This window comes from Gobio gobio (assembly GCF_949357685.1).
Source record: "Gobio gobio genome assembly, chromosome: 10".
NCBI lineage: Eukaryota > Metazoa > Chordata > Actinopteri > Cypriniformes > Gobionidae > Gobio > Gobio gobio.
In genome coordinates, this window is record NC_137116.1 from 33458521 (window position 1) to 33481360 (window position 22840).

The 22840-nt window shown below is 40.7% G+C and overlaps 1 protein-coding gene across 1 annotated transcript in view; it reads left to right on the forward strand.

Moving 5' to 3' along the window:
- ralgps1 (Ral GEF with PH domain and SH3 binding motif 1) overlaps positions 1-22840 on the forward strand; it is a 167400-nt gene that overhangs the window by 22590 nt on the left and 121970 nt on the right. The window contains exons 4-6 of the mRNA XM_079827087.1: positions 281-385; positions 1821-1871; positions 17981-18064. Of these exons, the coding sequence (XP_079683213.1) occupies positions 281-385; positions 1821-1871; positions 17981-18064 (240 nt within the window). The remainder of the gene's footprint in view (positions 1-280; positions 386-1820; positions 1872-17980; positions 18065-22840) is intronic.

A 22840-nucleotide genomic window follows, 5' to 3' on the forward strand; every position in this document is an offset into this window, starting at 1 on the left:
TTTTTGTCTGGCTTTAATTATAATATGGGCTGGATTGGCTCATTGCCTGTTAATAAAGTGATGTGGTTGCATTCTGATCCACTTTTACCATCTGGGCTGAATAATCAAATGGAATAAAGTAATTCAAATGGACAATGGTAATTAAACTGATTAAATGTCCACAGGAACTGGCCACGACTCTTTGTCCATATGGATTTTATAGGTGTATGAATATGAAATATCATCCCTGATTTTATGTCCTCCCTTTCCTGCTTAACTGTCTTCCTGCTGTTTTTTGCAGGACAGCAGTAGTTCCGAGTCCCTGGATGGACGGAGCTTGGACTCTGCCAAGAGTTTTGACGCGGTGGTGTTTGACATGCTCAAAGTGACACCCGAGGAGTTTGCTGTAAGTTTATATGTTTATATTTGTACCTAGTCTCATGAGAATAAAACATGACTATGCATCCTTTTCTTACTAGGTACAAATTGCTGCAGTTTCTATGTGAATTGACCACTAGGGGTGCTAAATGCCCTACACATTTGACTACAATTGACACCGATACAGTGAGGAAGTGTATCACTTAATATAAAACTAAACTTCAATCTGTTTCTTTCACAAAGCTTTGGTGTTTTTTGAGGTTGAATGTTGATTTAAAATTAAACTTAAAATCCAGGTAAGATATGGTTTGAGTAAAGGGATGTAGGAAAATAATACGTAATTATACTATATAATTATATAATAATTACGTTTGGTTAATTTTAACACTAGTTGAAAATAGGTTTTATTTTTCTTTGATACAGATGAGGATTTAATCAAGTTAAAATATCAATCTCATTTTATTGCCACTGAAACTGCGGTGATTTGAGACTAGGACAATACATTTTTTTTATTTTTTATTTATGTATTCATTTCATCACATATTCATGTCAATTCCATCTCTGACGTTAAGTGCTCAATGGTCTAGTTATTCAATTTCAACTTTCCATGTCATAAATATAATATGCCAGCTCAAGGCAAGTATTTAATTACCTATTCATTAGATATGACTCTTTTTATTTTATAGAAACCCACTGTGCTCTATTAAAGGTGCATTAAGTAACCTTTTTCCCACTGCAAAAAAGGTAACACTTTAAAATAAGGTATCTTTTGTTAACATTAGTTAATGTATTAACTAACATGAACTAACCATGAGCAATACATTTGTTACGTTAGTTAATAAAAATTCAGCTGTTCATTGATTGTTCATGTTAGTTCACAGTGCATTAACTTATTGTAACAAATAGAACATTTGATTTTAATAATGTATTATTAAATGTTGCAATGAACCTTAACTAAGATTAATAAATGTATTGTATTGTTAATTCTTAGTTCATGTTAACTAATGAAACCTTATTGTAAATTGTTAGCAAAAAAAATCCCACCTAAAAAGTCAATAGTACTTACAGTATAGTACTTTAAAAATATATTTAAAACGGTACATTCACATGAGATAAACGTGTATGTAAATAAAAATTACTTAATGCACATTTTAAGTGCCGTGCAGTGTCATTTTCAATATGTTAATGTAATATGTCACCCAAAAATGATTATTATTTACTTTTTCCTATACAATGAAAGCAAATGGTGACCACGGCCGACACTGGTATCCATCTGCTTTTACTGTATGGAAAAGAGCAGCTTGGACGTTCTGCTAAACATCTCATTTTGTGTTCTACACAAGAAAAAAAGTCATACAGGCTTGGAAAAAATGATGAAAGAATTTTAGTTTTTGAATGAGCTATGATATCCTTTTGAAGCTTGAAATTGTTGTCAGTTTAACATTGTAGCTTTTATTTTGCAGAGTCAGATCACTTTGATGGATGCTCCTGTATTCAAAGCGATACAGCCTGAGGTGAGACAGATATCCATGGAAACTGAATACACATCCGCTTGTGTTTATCAAGCCGCATGAGCCCCACAGCTGTGAACTGATCTCATGTGCTCTCTGGTGCTACAGATTAGTGTGACGTGGCACTATAGCAGTGCATTGATGACACACACACACACACACACACACACACACACACACACACACACACACACACACACACACACACACACACACACACACACACACACACACACACACACACAGAGAGACCACAGTACCCACACAATCTTGCTCCACATTCTTCCGTTACTTTAACCAGGGCTTATCCTCTGCAGTTACAGACCCTCAGTACTTTCCTTAATTAACATTTTATGTGAAGATGGAAAGGCGCTCATAACAGATATGATAGATTTGGACCAGGATCAGTGAGACGTTTTTCCACAGATAATGAAAATAGGTCTGCCAAGGCACTTCACAGTTTACTGCAGGTTTTGTGTAGAACGTTTTCAGTGTGATAAAATGTTCAGTGACATTTACATTTGGGCATTTAGCAGGTTAGCTGTTATCTAGAACATAAGTGTTTAGTATGCATATGTAATCTTAGCATGGTCTATGGTTGTATGGCAGGTTCAGGAATATACAGAGAGGCACTACCTATAACATATCAACCTGTATACTGAATATGAGTATTCATTCATTGACAGAATGATGATTATTACCCAAAAATGCTTAACACATTTCCAGGCAATAAATGCCCTTAGATCAGTGGTTCTAAATCAGGAGGCCGGGCCTCAGGTAACTTTCAAGGGGGCTATATGATGACTTAAAGGTCCCATGGCATGAAATTTTCATTTTATGAGGTTTTTCAACATTAATATGAGTTCCCCTAGCCTGAATATTGTCCCCAAGTGGCTTTTGATCAGTGTAAACAGAGTTCTGGCTGTCTTTCTCTGCCTTTGAGAAAATGACAACTCAGACGAGCTGATCTTGAATTTTCCTGTTATGACATCATAACAGGAACGGTTACCTCCCTTTCCTCCGCCCAGAGAATTTGGCACGCCCATGTGAGCGCTATATTTGTTTGTCTGGTGAATGAGTGAACGAGTGAATGCTGGCAGTTTCTCAGTGTTTGGATGTACAAATGAAAACAGAAGTGTTTTTTCAGTTCCTTCTGATCTGTGATCAGTGATTTCTGATGTGTAGCTAATTATTCAAGTTCACACAGAACTGTATTATTCGTGCCCACGCTGCGGCTTCTCTCTCTCCCGACAGAACGGTGTTTTTGTGTTTTCTATCTTGTGAGTCAATGTTTTTGTACATCCTCGTCGCGTCTGTCTGTTCTAAAATGTGCATACTAGAACCCTCAGACTAGAAATAAACTAATAACCTGAAGTATATGCTAGTAACTACAACACTTCACTGAACTGAGACTGAGAACTGATGAGAAGTGAACTACAAGATCTAATACTCATTTAAAATGCAAAGATGTCAGCCAATCACAACAATGGGCATTTTTACTGAAGTCTCACAGCAGACACGCCCCTTGAAATAGGGCATTCAGCCAGAGGGCAAACCTCAGTATAGAAAAAATGCCTTTTATTTCTAAATTATGACATTTATAATGTAAAAATTATTCTAACAATATAAGTACACCTCAGAATACATTATAAAATAAAATAAAAAGTCCATGCCATGGGACCTTTAAAGGTGTACTGTGTACATTTTAGTGACATCTAGCAGTGAGCTTGCAAATTGCAACTGCCCATCGCTCACCCCTCCCTTCCGAAGCGCATAGAGAAGCTACAGTGGCCGACACAGGACAAATATGTCGTCATCTGAGACAGCAGAGAGTAGCAACCGCTCTGTAGAGCACTTTGTCCGTTTAGGACTACTGTAGAAACATGACGACGCAAAATGGCGACCTCACTGTAAGGGGATCCGCGGTGTGTGTAGATAGAAATTACTCATTCTAAGGTAATAAAAACATAATGGTTCATTATGTGAGGTCTTAATACACCACTGGAAACATAGTTTTGTATATTATATTGCATTTCTGTAAATATATCCTCATAAATATTACACACTACACCTTTAAAATGTATCTGATAATAATAATAATAATAATAATAATTTATTAAATTTTTTATTAAAAGAACATTTAATTAAACTGGAAACCAATTCCATCACATGGTCAAAGACACATTACTTGTGGAATGTCAGATGAAAAGACTATATACCCTGAAAAATGGGAAAAATTGGACCGTTTGACTCACATTTTAGGGTTTATATGAGTATGGTGAGAAAACAGTGTCCCCATTTTATCATGAAGAAATATTAGTCAGGCTTCTTCCAGGTTTCTGCAGACAGTCTACCCAGTGATGGCGTAATGCTTGAGCAGAGAATTGTTTGGCAGTCTGTTTGAAAATTAGTCTTGACCAAGCTACTTTTCTTAACGCGAAGTCTGGAATCATTTGGTTTCCATTCGTGGTGACCTTGGTGTGAATCTCTGGACTTTTTCAGGGAAATGAGCCCATAGATCTTAACATTTAGTAAGAATGAGTGAGGATTGTGTAAACTTTATCCAGAGTATAAATTTGCATTAGTGATGTGAGTGTTAAAGTGTGATGGTGATTGACCTGCATCTTTGCAGGCCTTAGTTAACATGACATCATCTCTGTGAGCCGTGTGCACTAATGAGTCGGTGTGGATTTGAGTTCTCTTGCTGGAATCATTTCTCACTGACAGCCACAGACATTCCAGAGTGGATCAATTTAAAAAGACCTTGGGTTTATTGTTATTTATTGTTTTTTCATGTAGCCGCATTAATTGGTAGCATTAAGAGTTTCTTAGAAACCGTTGCTGTGTGGTTGATTCTGGTGAAACCAGCCACTGGTTTGGTGTGTGGAGAATTTGGATTTCATGAGTAGGAAACAAAATAGGGCCAGAAACTTCAGTGCTTGCTTAATCAAAATCAGATTTATTTTTGATATTTAATTATACACTACCGTTGAAAAGTTTAGGGTCGGTAAGGATTTCTTTTGGTAGAAATTAATACTTTTATTCAGCTGGGATTTATTGATCAAAGATCACAGTGAAGGTACAGTGCTACAAAAGATTTCTATTTCAAATAAATGCTGTTCTTTTGAAGTTTCTGTTCATGAAAGAATCGTTAAAAAAGGTTTTCAACCTTGATGAAGAAAATAAATTTCCCTTTCAAGGGAACTCGCGCTGCGTCAAAACGCTTTGAGAACGCTTCTGCGTGATTGCGTCTTGAAGCACTTGTGGAATCAGTCCAATGGACAGACGGAACGTCATAGACGGGTGACGTCATAGACCGGAAACTATAAAGCACCCGTGAACACAGACAGAACTAGCTTCTTCGCCTTCAAGAAGCGCTCTGTGTGAATCTTGTCTGTAAAAACTGGTGTTTTTTGTCTGTCTTTAAAAAAAAAAAAAAAAAAAGTTAGGCAGGAGTTTTCCACCTTTGTTCTTGTAAAAGAAAAACATAAAAGTAAAACAAACGTGACAGCTATGGATGTGTTCATTCACTGGATGTGTTCATCCCTGCCCTCATTTCATTACGGGTGGGGATGCATATTCTATGTGTGTTGACTGTTCGTTAAGCCGCCGGGCGCTCTCCGACGAGGGCGCTTCGGCTCGCGTTCCCCGCGGCTCAGGTCCCTTCTGCCGAGGCAGAGCGGCGGCTTCAGTCGTGGGGATCGCAAATAGGTCCGGCAGAGGGGTTAGAGACGGGCATCGCCCTTTCTCTGCCTTCACCTGCCGGATTCAGTGTTTCATCTCAGGGTTGGAAGCACGCTTGCGGTTCCTTCCGCCCCGGGTGAAGCGCAGAGACATATGTATGTGCGTCAGCTTTCATGAAAAAGGAGTGGGCGGACATTCATTGATACATTTCTCAAATGTGTAAGAAAAGCACGTAGCGAAAAAGAGAAAATAACGACTCGGATCTCATATTTGCCGAGGCAACATGTAGATTACAGTCTGCAATATAAACACTGCATCTCACGTTTTGCCGAGGCAGCGTGTAGACTGCTAAGAATGTAACGGATTTGCAGAGCTCGTGTTTCCGAGGCAACACGTAGATTACAGTCTGCAATATAGTAGCGTTTGATCTTGCGTTTTGCCGAGGCAGCGCATAGATCAGGGTCTGCTAAAAAAAAAAAAAAAAAATATATATATATATATATAATGGACAGAGCTCGTGTTTGCCGAGGCAACACGTAGATTACATTCTGAAATATAAGAGAATCAATGGATCTCGTGTTTGCCGAGGCAACACGTAGATCATGTTGCCACAATGCATTTATAAATGGGGGAAAGAAGGAAGAGAAAAAGAGAAGCCTTTTTCTCTGTTCCTATGTTTGACTCCTCTTTGCATTTTTCATGCCAATGAATATTCAGCCAAAAGAGTGAACATCTGAGTGGTTTTGAATGCATTTCATTTTGACAAATTAAATCATATTTCTTTGTGGCTTGAGAATTCTTTATATATGGAACATATATATACATATTTCTAAAAATCCATGGTTATGGTAAGAGCATGCGCTGAGTGCTTCATGCCCTTTCTAATTCCAAAATGTGGAAGCAGAGTGAAGTTCTCTTCAGGCAAGGCGGTATTGAAAGACCGTTATTGTCATAAAGAGGGCTTTGTCAAAGTAAAACTCCTGATGCCATCAATGTCAGGTTTCTGAGGGAAACCCTCCGTAGGAAGGCGGTGTTCACCACATTATACGCTGCCCATCTCCCTTCGGGGCCCTCAAGGGGACCATTCTGCCAACCTCGCCATTTCATGTGTTTCGGGGCGCAGTGGTCTCTGGCGAACACATATCTCAGGGTCCACCCGGAAACGTAGTGGTCCTGGGATGTGCGCACCCTCCGAGGAGGGTCCTAGAGCAGTCAGGCCAGTTGTTCCCTGCGCCTTCGTGCTTCAGGGCACTGCGCTTGCTGCTTGTGGTACACCAGAGGCCAGTCTTGAGAGACTGGTATCTCTAATATTTCTGACGATATAAATATCATGTCTCTGAGGGTCCCTTCCGTAGGAAGGCGGTGTCCACCTCATTATAAGGTGCCCGTCTCCCTTCGGTGCCCTCAGGGGGACCATTCTGCCAACCCTGCCACCTCGTGTGTTTCAGGGCGCAGTGGTCCCTAACGAGCACATATCTCAGGTTCCACCCGGAAACGTAGTGGTCCTGGGATGTGCGCCCCCTCTGAGGAGGGTCCTAGAGCAGTCAGGCCAGTTGTTCCCTGCGCCTTCGTGCTTCAGGGCACTGCGCTTGCTGCTTGTGGCCACGGGCCAGTCTCGAGAGACTGGTATCTCTAATATTTCTGACGAGCTCATATATCAGGTTTCACCCAGAAAACGTAGTGGCCCTGGGATGTGCGCCCCCTCCGAGGAGGGTCCTAGAGCAGTCAGGCCAGTTGTTCCCTGCACCTTCGTGCTTCAGGGCACTGTGCTTGCTGCTTGTGGCCAGAGGCCAGTCTCGAGAGACTGGTATCTCTAATATTTCTGACGAGCTCATATCTCAGGTTCCACCCGGAAAACGTAGTGGCCCTGGGGTGTGCGCCCCCTCCGAGGAGGGTCCTAGAGCAGTCAGGCCAGTTGTTTCCTGCGCCTTCGTGCTTCAGGGCACTGTGCTTGCTGTTCGCGGTATGTCAGAGGTCAGTCTTGAGGGACTGGCACCATGGCAGAATCTGTTAGGTTTCATGGCAGCTGCGTCCGACGGGGATACCTTTTTGGCCTGCTGAGCATGAGACCGTGACAGTGGTGGCTCATAACCAAGGGGTTTCCCTGAGGGGATACCTGCTCCGCATGATGGAAGTCACGCGGCGATGCTTTCGTGCTTTAGTTATGTGGAAAGATCCTTGGTTTATGCCCTAAAGGCTGGTATTGGGGACTCATGTTCGTCGCGTTACGCTAACGACAGAGTTTCCTTTGCGGGCTGGGGGTAGAAATCATGAGTGGTCACTCTCTAGAGCAATATAACACTGCATCTCATGTTTTGCCGAGGCAGCGTGTAGATGCAGTCTGAAAAAAGAAAGAAAAAGAAGGAAGCACATCTCAGGTTCCACCCAGAAACGTAGTGGTCCTGGGATGTGCGCCCCCTCCGAGGAGGGTCCTAGAGCAGTCAGGCCAGTTGTTCCCTGCGCCTTCGTGCTTCAGGGCACTGCGCTTGCTGCTTGTGGTACACCAGAGGCCAGTCTTGAGAGACTGGTATCTATAATATTTCTGACAATTTCAATATCATGTCTCTGAGGATCCCCTCCATAGGAAGGCGGTCTCTACTTCATTATACGGTGCCCGTCTCCCTTCGGTGCCCTCAGGGGGACCATTCTGTCAACCCTGCCACCTCGTGTGTTTCGGGGCGCAGTGGTCCCTAACGAGCACATATCTCAGGTTCCACCCGGAAACGTAGTGGCCCTGGGATGTGCGCCCCCTCCGAGGAGGGTCCTAGAGCGGTCAGGCCAGTTGTTCCCTGCGCCTTCGTGCTTCAGGGCACTGCGCTTGCTGCTTGTGGTACACCAGAGGCCAGTCTCGAGAGACTGGTATCTCTAATATTTTCGACGATATCAATATCATGTCTGGGGGGGACCATTCTGCTAACCCCGCCACCTCGTGTGTTTCGGGGCGCAGTGGTCCCTAACAAGCTTATATCTCAGGTTCCACCCGGAAACGTAGTGGCCCTGGGGTGTGCGCCCCCTCCGAGGAGGGTCCTAGAGCAGTCAGGCCAGTTGTTCCCTGCGCCTTCGTGCTTCAGGGCACTGCGCTTGCTGTTCGCAGTATGTCAGAGGTCAGTCTTGAGGGACTGGCACCATGGCAGAATCTGTTAGGTTTCATGGCAGTTGCGTCCAACGGGGATACCTTTTTGGCCTGCTGAGCATGAGACCATGACAGTGGTGGCTCATAACCAAGGGGTTTCCCTGAGGGGATACCTGCACCGCATGATTGAAGTCACGCGGCGATGCCTTCGTGCTCTAGTTATGTGGAAAGATCCTTGGTTAACGTCCTAAAGGCCGGTATTGGAGACTCATGTTCGTCGCGTTACGCTAACGACAGAGTCTTCCTTTGCGGGCTGGGGGAGCGATCATGAGTGATCCTGCTGAGGCAGGGGCTGAGGCCCGGGTAAATATAGACTCCACACCGAGGTGGCGGAGCTCTTGTGGTTATCCAGCTCCTCCGGGACTGGACACCATGATATGGGAATGGCCGAGGCCACCCTGTACACCTTTACCCGATTGCTCTGCTTCTGGGAGTTCTGGAGAGAATTCGCCGAGACGTGGCTCGTCTGCTGTTAATAGCTCCGTACTGGCGGGCCCGAGTAGGGCCCAGACCTAGTTTCTCTTCTGGATGGCTCTCCGCTGGAGATTCCGTTCAGTAGGGAATTTAACTCTTAAGTGAGAGGTTTGATCATCACCCCTGCCAGGAGGGTGAAACTGGGCCTGGCCTCCGAGGGGGCCCAGCCCATAAGTTCAGGTCTCTCAGCCGAGGCTGTTGAGACCATATATCACTCCAGAGCTCCGTCCACTAGGAAACTGTATTCTAGCCACATTGAAGGTGTATGTGGCAGCCTTAGCTGCTTTCCACGCTCCTTTTGGGTGAGGTTTCTTTGAGGAGACACCCGCTAGTTACTTGTTTCCTTCGTGGCTTTTTGAGGCTTAGATCTGCAGTCAAGGGTTTGCGCCCGGCATAGGGAAAGTTCTCTTCATCCTAGGCCAGGCTATGTTGCTGGGGAAAAAATTCTACTAGCATTGTAATACCTATAGTACTGCTGGCCTTTGTCCTCCTCGGCGTCAGACCAAGGGAAACTAATCTGCTTTGACCACTCCTGGGGTGCAGGTGCTATCGTAGTAGTGTGCACTTTTGATTTCACACATATACGGTCACATGCTCTTATGGCGGCGTTGGTATTGCGTTCTCAAAGCGTTTTGACGCAGCGCGAGTTCCCTTGAAAGGGAACGTCTCAGGTTACGTATGTAACCATGGTTCCCTGAGAGGGAACGAGACGCTGCGTCGCCCTGCCATATTCCCTGTGTGCCCGTGAGCGACTTCTTTCAGGCTTTTTCAGAAGCTAGTTCTGTCTGTGTTCACGGGTGCTTTATAGTTTCCGGTCTATGACGTCACCCGTCTATGACGTTCCGTCTGTCCATTGGACTGATTCCACAAGTGCTTCAAGACGCAATCACGCAGAAGCGTTCTCAAAGCGTTTTGACGCAGCGTCTCGTTCCCTCTCAGGGAACCATGGTTACATACGTAACCTGAGACGGTTTCTTGAGCTCCAAATCTGAATATTAGAATGATTTCTGTTGGATTCTGAGGCTGGTGTAATACAATTACAGGACAAAAAATACACATTAAATGCAGCCTTGGTGAGACCACTATCAAAAACATTTAAAATGTCCCCCTTTGGAACGGTTTGTATTTTCTAGCTATACACATTTTAAATAAACATGAAATATGAACTAAATTGGTACAAATTCAGAAGTAAAACGGCAACATAAACAGTAGGTTATAGGGTTACATGTACAGTAACCGGGTTGTATACTGTAAATAATGATTGTGATTTTAACTGTAAAAGACTGTAAAAATGTGACAGTAAAACCTTAACAGTAAATTCCCATACTACAGTATATATGAAAAAAACTATAATCTAACCTTACATTTCGAATTTGACTAATCATCTTTAATTTACAGTGAATAACCATAAACTGAAATTCCCACAATTCCCAGAGTGAAACTTCACAATATGTGGTTTTACATATTTATTAATTATGCTTCTTGTTTTTTTTTCTTATCAGTTACAAATATATATTAGGGTTTTATGTTACATCTTATGGGCCCTATCATACACCCATGCGTGACGCAAGTGTTTTTTTTTTCTAGTTTCAGCCTGACGCAGTTATCATTTTCATGTCATGCGCCACGTTGTTTAAATAGAAAATGCATTTGCGCCCATCTGTTCACCAAGGGGCTTGCTGGTTTGAAAACGAGGTGTGCTCAGGCGCATTGTTGGCGTGTTGCTATTTTAAGGCAACTGAAAACTACTGCGGACCAGGTTTTTGTTGGTCAATGGCGTAGTCGTTTTCAGTCTCAAAATAGCAACTCGCCAACAATGCGCCTGAACACACCTCGTTTTCAGACCAGCACGTATTTTTCAATTTAAAGGGCGCGTTAGTAATGTGCACCTATAGGCGGGTTTACAACATGCGTACACTCTGCTTATTGCACACAAACATTTTTGAATATTAAAAAATAAAAGGATTCCTCTCTGGAGAAGCGTTCAGTCTTTCCGCTTGCAAATTCCGCCATGTAAATAGCGAATCCGCCATAGTGCAAGCATGACTGGCTTTTAAAGGGAATGAGAGATGAGAACACAAAGCGCACCCAAAACACACCCATGACTCATTAAGAGACTAGGTACTTTTGGACCATGCGCTTGGCGCGCCGACCATTTTCCCTGTCGTTAAAATAGCAAAAGTGGATTCAGACACCTGAAGTGCACCTGCGCCATACGTTTCAGACCATGCGCTCAGATTGTTAAAATGGAGACCTATGCTGTTAAATTAATGTTTATTGCATTATTTTAGTGTCATGTTTGTTTTACCATGATGGTGTTTTGTATGTGAGTTTTGTAATTCAGCAGAAAAAAGCTAATTTGAAAATAATTAAGAATTTGTTATGTTCATTTTGGTAACTAGGTTTAAAGCTTGACAGATGAGGCACCATAATACAATTCAGAAAATTAATTTAGATGTATTTATTCACTTGTATTTCCAGCATGCTGCTTAGGTTTTGCATTTTTTTTTTATTTTATGTTTTCCTTTTTTGAGGAAACTGATGCAATAACAGGGTTGAACGTTTAACATTAGCCACTTTTATTGCTCTTCTCCCTGTATCATCTAAAAACCATCTAAATGTCCTTCAGACAACACAAAAAAGCATTTAGAAGGGCCTAACTGCTTTCTGCGCAGTTTGAAGATAGGTGTTTGGCATTCCAAAACATTAATCTGGGTCTGGATTGGAAACGGCAAAGAAGTATTTCATCTCGTTCTCCCTCTGGAGTCTCTTCAGTCACGGGTGTAAATGGGTTTTCTCCACAGCTGACGGCGCTGTCATGTTTATCTTCTTGTACGCAAGGTGTTGCCAATGGTTTCATTACTAAAAAAATGTCAGTTCTAGACTCAAAGTGGTTTTAATTGGAGTTCAGGGAAATTATCTGATTTGTGGAGTATGAACTTGTTTTATGTCAAGATGAATCTGCCCCCTTCGTTCCTTCAGACATGTTTGCATTGCGGCAGCTTTCTGCACACATATATATTTTTCAGTTGATTGATTTTATAAAAAAGTAACAAAACATCTATCGTGGTGTTCCTTCTCTGAAGAGAACTAGAGTGTGAAACACATTGAATTAATCTGCCTACAGCAGAAGTTCCCACTGGAAAAGAGCTAATTTTAAAAACGCTGAGTTTGACCTCCCCAGCCACTAATTCAGGACCCGTTCGTTGCACTCAGTCTTTCCAACCCTGACATATTTGACAACGAAAGTGGTCTTGTTATTGTTGAGCCGTTTGCCTGTAAGTTTCATTGGCCTGTGGAAACACTAGTATAAGTACATTTTTGCATTCGACCACATGCACATACATTCATTCATCAATATTTCAACTGCATGCTTCAGGGATTATTGCGGATTCTAAAAGGAGATGTTTGCGAAGTTGACACGGGCAACTGGATTAATAGATTTCAGATGTACGCTGGTTCTAGAACAACCTCTAAATTGTTAGTGCTGTGTGAGTAATGTGAGCAGACAGTGTCTTTTCGCATAAAGTGGTGTGCTATACAGTTTTGCTGCAGAAATTACAGTGACTGAATGAAAGTAAGTGTGAAAATTTGTAGAGGTCTTATCATATGGAATAAAAAAAAATTGATCTTTTGAGATAAAAATGACTATTAAACATATTGTAACTTTCAGAAGTCAAAACAGTGAAAAGAACTAGTGATACAAGAGAAAAATAAAGCATAATTCATTAAACCTTGTGCTGTATTTATGGCACATGCCGCGCTGAATATTCTACCATATAATGAAGTACATTTTTAACAAGGGCCCTGTTTATTTGAGTTATGTTTCAATTGGGATTGTTTGGAGATCCTGTCACAATGTAATGCTGACTTTGTAAAGAGGCTGTTATTGAAAGATGGAGCAATTAATAGTTATCTACCTGTAGGGTTTAACTGAACCAGCTTACCAGCTAAACACATTGAGTGCTGTAGCTCACTTTCTTAAAGTGCCAGCAGCTAAAAAAAAAGATACAAATAAATATTGAAATAGTACAGTTTAAAATAAACCTTTCTATTATTTGTATTATAAAATGTATTATATACATTTTAAAATGTAATTTATTCCTGTGATGGCAACGCTGGATTTTCAGCAGCCATTACTCCAGCCTTCAGTGTCACATTATCCTTCAGAAATAAAGATGCTGATGCTCTTTGATGTTCAAGACACATATTATATTATTATTATTATTATAAATGTAGAAAACATTTGTGCTTCTTAATATTTTTATAGAAAATTATGGGGTGTTAATAGAGGCCTTCTGAAGCGATGCGTTTGTATAAGAAAAATATAAATTTTTAAAACTTTATCAAGTAAAGTTTCGGCCAACCGCCTTCCATATTCAATTTATGGCAAAAGTGTTGAAAGTGCCTCTGCCAATCAAAGGCTTACGTTTCCAGGTACGCTCGTCAGACATCGCGAACGCATCTTGAATTGCCAGAAGGCACTTTCAACACTTTTCCAGGGAAGGCGATCAGCTGGAACTTTACTTGATAAAGTTTTAAATATGGATATTTTTCTTACACAAACGCATCGATTCCCTTCAGAAGGCCTCTATTAACACCCCAGAGCCGCGTGGAGCATGTTATTCGACTAACAGGTGCATTTTTTATGGACTTCAAAAACAGAGTAACTATTACTGCTATTATAAAGCTTGGATTAGCCAGAACTTTTTAAATATAACTCAGATTTTATTAGTCTGAAAGAAGAATGTCATACACCTAGGATGACTTGAGGGTGAGTAAATCATGGACTAATTTTCATTTTTTACATCAATGGAAAAGTTTTTTACTGTCTTTTCAACCAATTTAATGCATAAAAGTATACATTTCTTTTTTTTCTTATTTTTTTAAGATTAAAGGTCCCATGGCATGAAATTTTCATTTTATGAGGTTTTTCAACATTAATATGAGTTCCCCTAACCTGAATATTGTCCCCAAGTGGCTAGTAATTTTGATCGGTGTAAACCAAGTTCTGGCTGTCTTTCTCTTCCTTTGAGAAAATGCCAGCCCAGACGAACTAATCTGGAATTTTCCTGTTATGACGTCATAACCGGAACGGTTACCTCCCTTTCCTCCGCCCAGAGAATTTGCGAGCATCATATTTGTCCTCCTGAGATCATGGCTTGTGAACGAGTGAATGCTGGCAGTTTCTCAGTGTTTGGATGTACAAATGAAAACAGAAGTGTTTTTTCAGTTCCTTCTGATCTGTGATTTCTGATGTGTAGCTAATTATTCAAATTTACACAGAACTTTATTATTTGTGCTGCGGCTTCTCTCTCTCTCTCGACAGAACGGTGTTTTCGTGTTTCCTATCTTGTGAGTCAGTATTTCTGTACGTCCTCGTCGCGTCTATCTGTTCTAAAATGTGCATAGGCCTACAGTCGTGAGTTTCTGCTCAACATCGGCAGAGTCACATCTTTAGAGATAAACCTCACTCACGCTGAAGCTCGGGCTGCACTGAACGGTCGGCCTTCAACATCACCGACCCCCAGTACTGCATCTGGCCCACAGCGGAGGCACCAAACGCGGCACGAGATTAAGCAGAAGGGGGGTAAAGGCCAATTTATACTTCTGCGTCGGACCTACGCCGTAGCTACACTGTAGGCTGTGTGATGCGTGCGTACCCTACGGCGTACCCTGACGCGCACCTCTCCAAAAATGTAACATCGCGTCAATTCTACGCGGACCGCAAGCGCCGTGATTGGTCTTGCCAGAACCCCTCCTTCAGGTCAATAAATAAATAAAAAATCTGCGATAGGAGTGTGTGTGTGTGTGTGTGTGTGTGTGTGTGTGTGTGTGTGTGTCCAGAAATGGGATGATAGTTCCTTACGTCTGCTATAACACAATATTTTGTAGTCCAGCGATTCTTTATGCTAGTAAATAAATACATAGATCCGCTGAGTATAGTTTATTTATTTTCTCATTAAAACCAAAGATGTTAATCAACAGCAATCTCCGCAACAGCAATCGATTGCTCGAGCCACCGCTCGTGAAAACAGCGGCCACGAGCTCTGCATGATTTCACAAACGCATTCCAGCGCCAGATCGCCTCTTATTTAACTCTACTAATCAACTAGAGAAGCTTAATTTGTATTAGATACAACAACTCAAGCTGCAAGAAAAGCCGCTCTCTCACTGCTGCTGATACTCCGACAATGAATGTACACATTCTACACAACAAGCTGCTTCTTCTTCGGCTGTTGTCTTGATTACACCATCATGCCCGAGGACACTGCCTACTAGCGTCTGCATGTGTAATTGCACATTGGACAACAGCGCAGAAGTATAAATCAAAACCAACGCGTAACTAACAGCGTAGAGGATACGGCGTAGGTCCGACGCAGATGTATAAATTGAGCTTAAGCGTGAGGGTATCCGGGCTATGCTAGCCAGCTTAGCTCCACAATAAACTGGATTACATTCGATTACTGCTGTTGTGTCTTTTTTTACGCTGTGTACTCAATGCGCCTCACTGACGCCTTTCACATGATGGGAAAATATCTCAAAATAATGCTATAATCAACACTTACTCGTAACTCGTTCATCTCGACAGCTGTAATGGTACATTACATGTGTTACAAAGTTGGTAGAATAATGATGAAGACGGACTCGGTGTGACTGGGACTCGCGTTTATTCAACTCTGATACAAACACAATAAACTCGCGCTGACAGCGCTCTCACAACTCAGTAGTAACAATATCACTTTGTTAGCAATCGCTCCGTCTCTGGTCCGTGATGTCGGGTTTGTGAACAAATCGTTCTTTTGAACCGGTTCTTTTTAGTGAAACGGTCGAACCAGTTCACCAAATCGGACTGAATCGTTCTAAACGGTTTGCGTCTCGAGTCAGCGCTGATCCATCATTTACTAAAGTTACTAACTTTCTGACATGAGTGACCGTCCCTCCAACTAGAAATAAACTAATAACCTGAAGTATATGCTAGTAACTACAACAGTTCACTGAACTGAGACGTGCTGAGAGAACTGATGAGAAGTGAACTCAGCTCCATCCGTCTCTCTGGCAGGCTCGTAAGCCTCGTTAAACCCTCCCTACAAGATCTAATACTCATTTCAAATACAAAGATGTCAGCCAATCACAACAGCGGGCGTTTTTACTGAAGTCTCACAGCAGACATGCCCCTTGAAACAGGGCATTCAGCCAGAGGGCAAACAACAGTATAGAAAAAATGCATTTTATTTCTAAATTATGACATTTTATGATGTAAAAATCATACTAACAATATAAGTACACCTCAGGAAACATTATAAAATAAGACAAAAATGCCATGCCATGGGACCTTTAAATCACAATAAAATCTTATTGACCCCAAACATTTGAATGTTAGTCTTTAACCAAGCAAGACTTCTTGTGTTCCTGACTGTTCAATCCAACAAAATGTGTGGCTTAAAGTGATGGCTTAGCAAATAGACCTAAAATATGTTGGTAAGGTACACAGACTGAGCTGCTTATTCACATGGAAACTCCAGTCCATGTCGAAATCGAAATGCCTTCGAATGTTTCCATCTGCTCTTAGTCTGCACGATACTATAAAAGTGTTAGCATTCGTAGCTCTGTGAACCTGAGGAAGCAAGTACCCATGTAAAGCTTTTCTGTAAATGAGATGAAGGCAGTGGATGCATTTTTGTTCTGTGCACTGTTTTCTCTTCTATTCTACAAAATTGATTTTCTAAATAAGTCTGGTACTACAAAGCCTATAACAAATACGGTAAAAGTCGTAAATACATAAAACGTTGCTCAACAAATGAATACTTGTATTAATACAGCAAGGATGTATTAAATTGATCAAATGAGAAAGTAAAAACCTTTACATTGATATTACATTTACAATTACATTTTAAATAAATGGTGTTCTTTTGAACTTTCCATTTATCAGAATGAATGAATTAATAATCATGGTTTTCACAATAGCAGCACAACTCTTTTTAACTGTGTTAATAACGGTTTCATATGGAAGCTTGTTTCTGCCACAGAATAAAAAATAAAAAAATCCCTCTCAGGAATTGGACTTTATAACTTGCAATTGCGAGTTTATATCTCACAATTTTGAGGCATTGAGCACAACAACAAGTTTTGGCCTCCAAGTTCCCCTGATTTCGATCCAATCGAGCATCTGTGGGATGTGCTGAACAAACAAGTCCGATCCATGGAGGCCCCACCTCGCAACTTACATGACTTAAAGGATCTTCTGCTAACATCTTGGTGCCAGATACCACAGCACACCTTCAGGGGTATAGTGGAGTCCATTCCTCGATGGGTCAGGGATATTTTGGCAGAAAAAGGGGACCAACACAATATTAGGAAGGTGGTCATAATGCCATTATGCCTGATCGGTGTAAACTCGCTATTGCAAAAATAAAATCGCAATTATCTTTTAAAATGTTTTATTCTGTGGTGGAAATAAGCTTCCATAGTTTCATGAGCAACAAATCAGCATATTAGAATGATTTCTGAAAGATCAGATGAGTTCTGATGCTAAAAATTCAATTTTGCCATCACAAGAATAAATTACATGAATACTTTTTAAAATGTATAATAAAATAGAAAACATCAATAATATTTCACAATATTTGTGTTTTTACTTTATTTTTGATCAATTAAATGCAAGACTTCTTACAAAAAAATGTAAAAAGCATTACTGACCCCAAACTTTTGAACGTTAGTGTAGATAAAATGACAGTGCAGTTTTATGTCACAACTTCGACTTAAATATTACATTTTAAAAACGCAATTGAAAGGTTGAATTAACCATTTGGTTGTTTAGGAGCTGGCGAGCTGTGGGTGGAACAAGAAGGAGAAGCACAGCCTTTCACCCAACGTTGTGGCCTTCACACGGAGATTTAACCAGGTAAGCAATACTGCGCTATCCAACAAGAAGATTATTTATTACAAGATTAATATGCTGCGGTATTAAGTCCCTGTTTGCTAAACTTGGTGGCTTGAGCTAAAGGCTAACATACTGACATATGTGTAATTCTGGCATAAGCAAATGTAATTTTAAGGTATTTTGTTTGTAATTTAGATAATACTGATTATTTCACTGGTTGTTTCCTGATATAATGGTCATTTCATCAAGATCTCAGGCCTGCTTCCTTATATAGCAGTTTAAAGACATTTATAGCAGTTAACAGATATATAGAGTGTAAAATTGCTGATCAAAGGTTAATTTCCTGTTATTTCAGCACACTTTTATTAATGTATCGCCCCTTTCCAGGGTTTAAAACGTGGGTCCATTAGCACCACCAGAAATAAATCATATATTGGAGGTCAATGCATGTCATTATACTGAAAGAGGAACACTATTGTGTGACACTGTGTCCTAGTCGCAGACACTGCTGATTTGGCATGGGTTGTGTTCAGAATCCTCACTGTATCGCTGATAAAGCAGACTTAATGTAGATAATTTAGGCTCTTAGTTTAACAAAAAAATATTTTAATTGAACGGGTGTCCACTTGTACAAGCTTGCTAATGGATTTGCAGCTGTGGCTGTTTTAAATAACATGATATCTCTTTACTGGATATTACAGTTTTATGGTGCAAACAGGTGCCTCAGATAGACACATGCTGGTCCATATACTTAATTCATCCAGCAGCTGCATTATCTCCTTTAAATAACAGAATATTTTAGAAACCGCACTCGAAACATCCAACAGAAATGTCTGTTGATGGGTTTTTCTTCCTTTTTTCCAGACTAATGGCATGCACTCTTTTCTTTCTACTTTAGAGTTTTTAGGTGTCTGCTCCAGTGGCACGCTCAGGGACATTAAAGACGTTACTTTGTTGTTTTCCAACAATGGATCTTAAACGTTCAGACAGAACACCAACTTTTGAAAAAAATCAAAACAATATTCAAGAACCACCTAGTCACAAAAATGTTCGTTCTAATTTTTTCAGCATTGAGCAAATTGACATCTTTTTGAGTGATTCTGACTTGGTTGAAACGGTTGTAATTCATGAATGCTTTGGAATAAAGACCTAAGGTTCTTCTCTTTTTAAAAAAAAAATACATTATTGCAGAAGTGAAAGGATTTTTAAAAATTTGTGTAAAAAAGGTTTGTTTGCTGTAAAGCAAATATACTAAGCTAATATTTTTTTTTATTTTATACAAAATGTATATTTTTACAAAATAATAGACTACAAATTTGGGACAAATTAATAGACTATTAATTCGGACTCAAAAATTGAGACTGTTAAAAGGTTTAATGTACTGTTTCCATGGTTTGAAATGTCCAATTTCAAAACAAATTTTGAGTGTTTATGCTTTAAAATGATACCTAATGTATCATTCTTACTAAAATATGTGATAGAATAAGAAAGGTAATAAAAAAGCATGGCAAGTGTCCTGCTGCCAGGAGACTGACAGTTAACTTCCTATGGACCATCTCTGAACATAATGCCATAATTTTACAAGTACAAGTATTGATATTCCAACTCCAACTGTATGTATGTATGTATGTATGAATGAATGAATGAATGAATGTATGAATGTATGAATGTATGCATGTATGAATGTATGAATGAATAAATAAATAAATAAAATAAAATAAAATAAAATAAAATAAAATAAAAATATATATATAAATAAATTAAAAAATAAATATATATATATATATATATATTAGTGCTGTCAGTTAAACGCGTTATTAACGACGTTAACGCAAACCTATTTTAACGGCGTCAATTTTTTTATCGCGAGATTAACGTTCTTTTTGGTCTAACAAACTTTGTAGTTTTTTCACATGCTGTTGCAGCAACTAGTAACGTTAGAAAAACTACAACACCACTCCGGATGTAGCTAGACCGGAAACAAAACATCAGGCACGCTGCGGCTGCCCACACTTGTTTGGGCCATTAAAAGAGTAGACGTGGATGGCAAGCGTGAGACGCCGAAATGAGAAACGTATTATGCCATGGTTTAACTCAGGGGTCTTCAACTAAAAGTGCTTGTCTTGAGCGCTGCTTTCTGCTCTGATGGTGCATTAACACCGGACGCGAATGAAGCGTTTTGCGCGAGTGATTTAAGTCAATGCAAAGACGCAAATAGACATTCTGCGGCGGGAATTAAGCGGCGTGCATGTCGCGTCATTCGCGTCCGGTGTGTTACGCACCTGCATGCTTGACCGCGCGTCTGGGTCTGAACGCAACAGTGAGCATTGCAACGTTAACTGTTTCATTAGCCTACGTCAAAAGGCTTCGCGGTCCGGATTTGGACCGGAGTCCGCTAGTTGGCGACCCCTGGTTTAACTGCACTATAGGCGGAGTCCTAGTTTACCTTGCATGTGCACTTTGTAATTTTATTTTGTATCACCCTGTTTTGATCCCTTAGAAAGGGCTGTTGAAGGGGCTGTTTGTGCAACAAAGTATTTTTTTTCACCCTTTTATTGATGGACAGTGTTACATTGTGTGAGCGATTATTTGCTCCAAGTGTGAATGACTGCTTCAAGTGAGAATGTTGGTGTGAAATCGAACACTACAGTATGCCAATGTTGTTTTCAATAAAACAAACATTTGAACAAAGCAAGCCGATCCACTTTTCTATGTTGATAAGAGCATTAAAATAAGAAAAAATAATGGGACAAAAAGAAATCAAGGGACATTTAGAATAAATAAAAATGTGCGATTAATTGTGATTAATTGTGAGTTAACTATGGCATTAATGCGATTAATCGCGATTAAATATTTTAATCGTTTGACAGCACTAATATATATATATAATATATAATATATACACTCCAACTATTGACATATATTTAAGACATCTGAAGGGCAAAGAAGGAGGAAACCAGACGTTTCGTGATCGATGACGCTATGGGGAAACACCTTTCTCCTAGAATACTGAAGCCTGATTGGCATAATGACATTGCATGCCAATGTCCAATGGTATTCAAGCACACAAGTTAGGGCGGGAATGTGTCATATACTGTATAACGCGGCGCTGGGAGCCATTTCCTCAGAATGTTTCAACTGAACAAGCAAATTGATGAAAAACCCTGAGCATAAGTGACACAGCATGATCGTAACATCTCGTTCCATCATTTTAGGGAACCAAGGTTATGTCGGAGACAATTCCTTTCAGTATTGCTCTTTCAGCGTTGTGTCATTGATGAAGCTATGGGGAATGTAGTTCAATCACACCTTGTTACTGCAATAGGTGCCCAGCACAAGCAGAGCTCGTAGCCCTATGTACAACATCCCGGAGTGGGAAATACCGCATTTGGAAGATAACTATTGCAGCATTTGCACAGTAGCACATATCTTATAACAGTGACTCTCCAGTGCTAACAAGCAGCAGGGTGCTTACCAGCTGATGTACAAGTGTACAAGTAGTGCAAGAGATAGAAGCCGCGAGTCAAGGCACTTAATACAATTCAGTTGAAAATAATAGCAATGTTCAAGCGGCACATCAAGCCACCACAGTGACAGTGAAAAAGTACTCTAAGCCTTGTAGAGTGGGCTCAAAAACCTACTAAGTACCAAGACAAAGTCCCAAGTGGGGAACGTAGAAGGGCGAAGGGGGTACCATCTTGCACGACATAGAAAATTGATCACCAGGTAAATCCTGCCAACCGACTTTGCTGTGAAACACAGACACGGCAGCCACGTGCAATTTGAAAAAAAAGATAGAATTACTGGATTCGAACAATTTACAGGATTCTCTTTCCTCTAACTGCACTAGTTCTCAAAACTCTCCACTTATGAGCATAAATGCACTTTGTAGAAGGACTCTCGCTTCAGTTATCATACTCAGCATGCGCTGGGACAGTGTAGCTGAGCAGTCAGACAAGCAGATTCCACAATTCTGGATTGGGATGCCAGATTAAGGAATATGAATATAATGGTGACAAGTCGTTGTAGCATCTGAATACTTGAGCAATGAGGGCATTCAGTCGCCGTCCGAATATCCTTGTATAAAAGACAAAGTGATTGACAGGGTTAGCTCTCATACTGATGCACTTTATGCTGGAATATATACATACACTCACCTAAAGGATTATAAGGAACACCATACTAATTCTGTGTTTGACCCCCTTTCGCCTTCAGAATTGCCTTAATTCTACGTGGCATTGATTCAACAAGGTGCTGAAAGCATTCTTTAGAAATGTTGGCCCATATTTATAGGATAGAATCTTGCAGTTGATGGAGATTTGTGGGATGCACATCCAGGGCACGAAGCTCCCGTTCCAGCACATCCCAAAGATGCTCTATTGGGTTGAGATCTGGTGACTGTGGGGGCCATTTTAGTACAGTGAACTCATTGTCATATTCAAGAAACCAATTTGAAATGATTCAAGCTTTGTGACATGGTGCATTATCCTGCTGGAAGTAGCCATCAGAGGATGGGTACATGGTGGTCATAAAGGGATAGACATGGTCAGAAACAATGCTCAGGTAGGCCGTGGCATTTAAACGATGCCCAATTGGCACTAAGGGGCCTAAAGTGTGCCAAGAAAACATCCCCCACACCATTACACCACCACCACCAGCCTGCACAGTGGTAACAAGGCATGATGGATCCATGTTCTCATTCTGTTTACGCCAAATTCTGACTCTACCATCTGAATGTCTCAACAGAAATCGAGACTCATCAGACCAGGCAACATTTTTCCAGTCTTCAACTGTCCA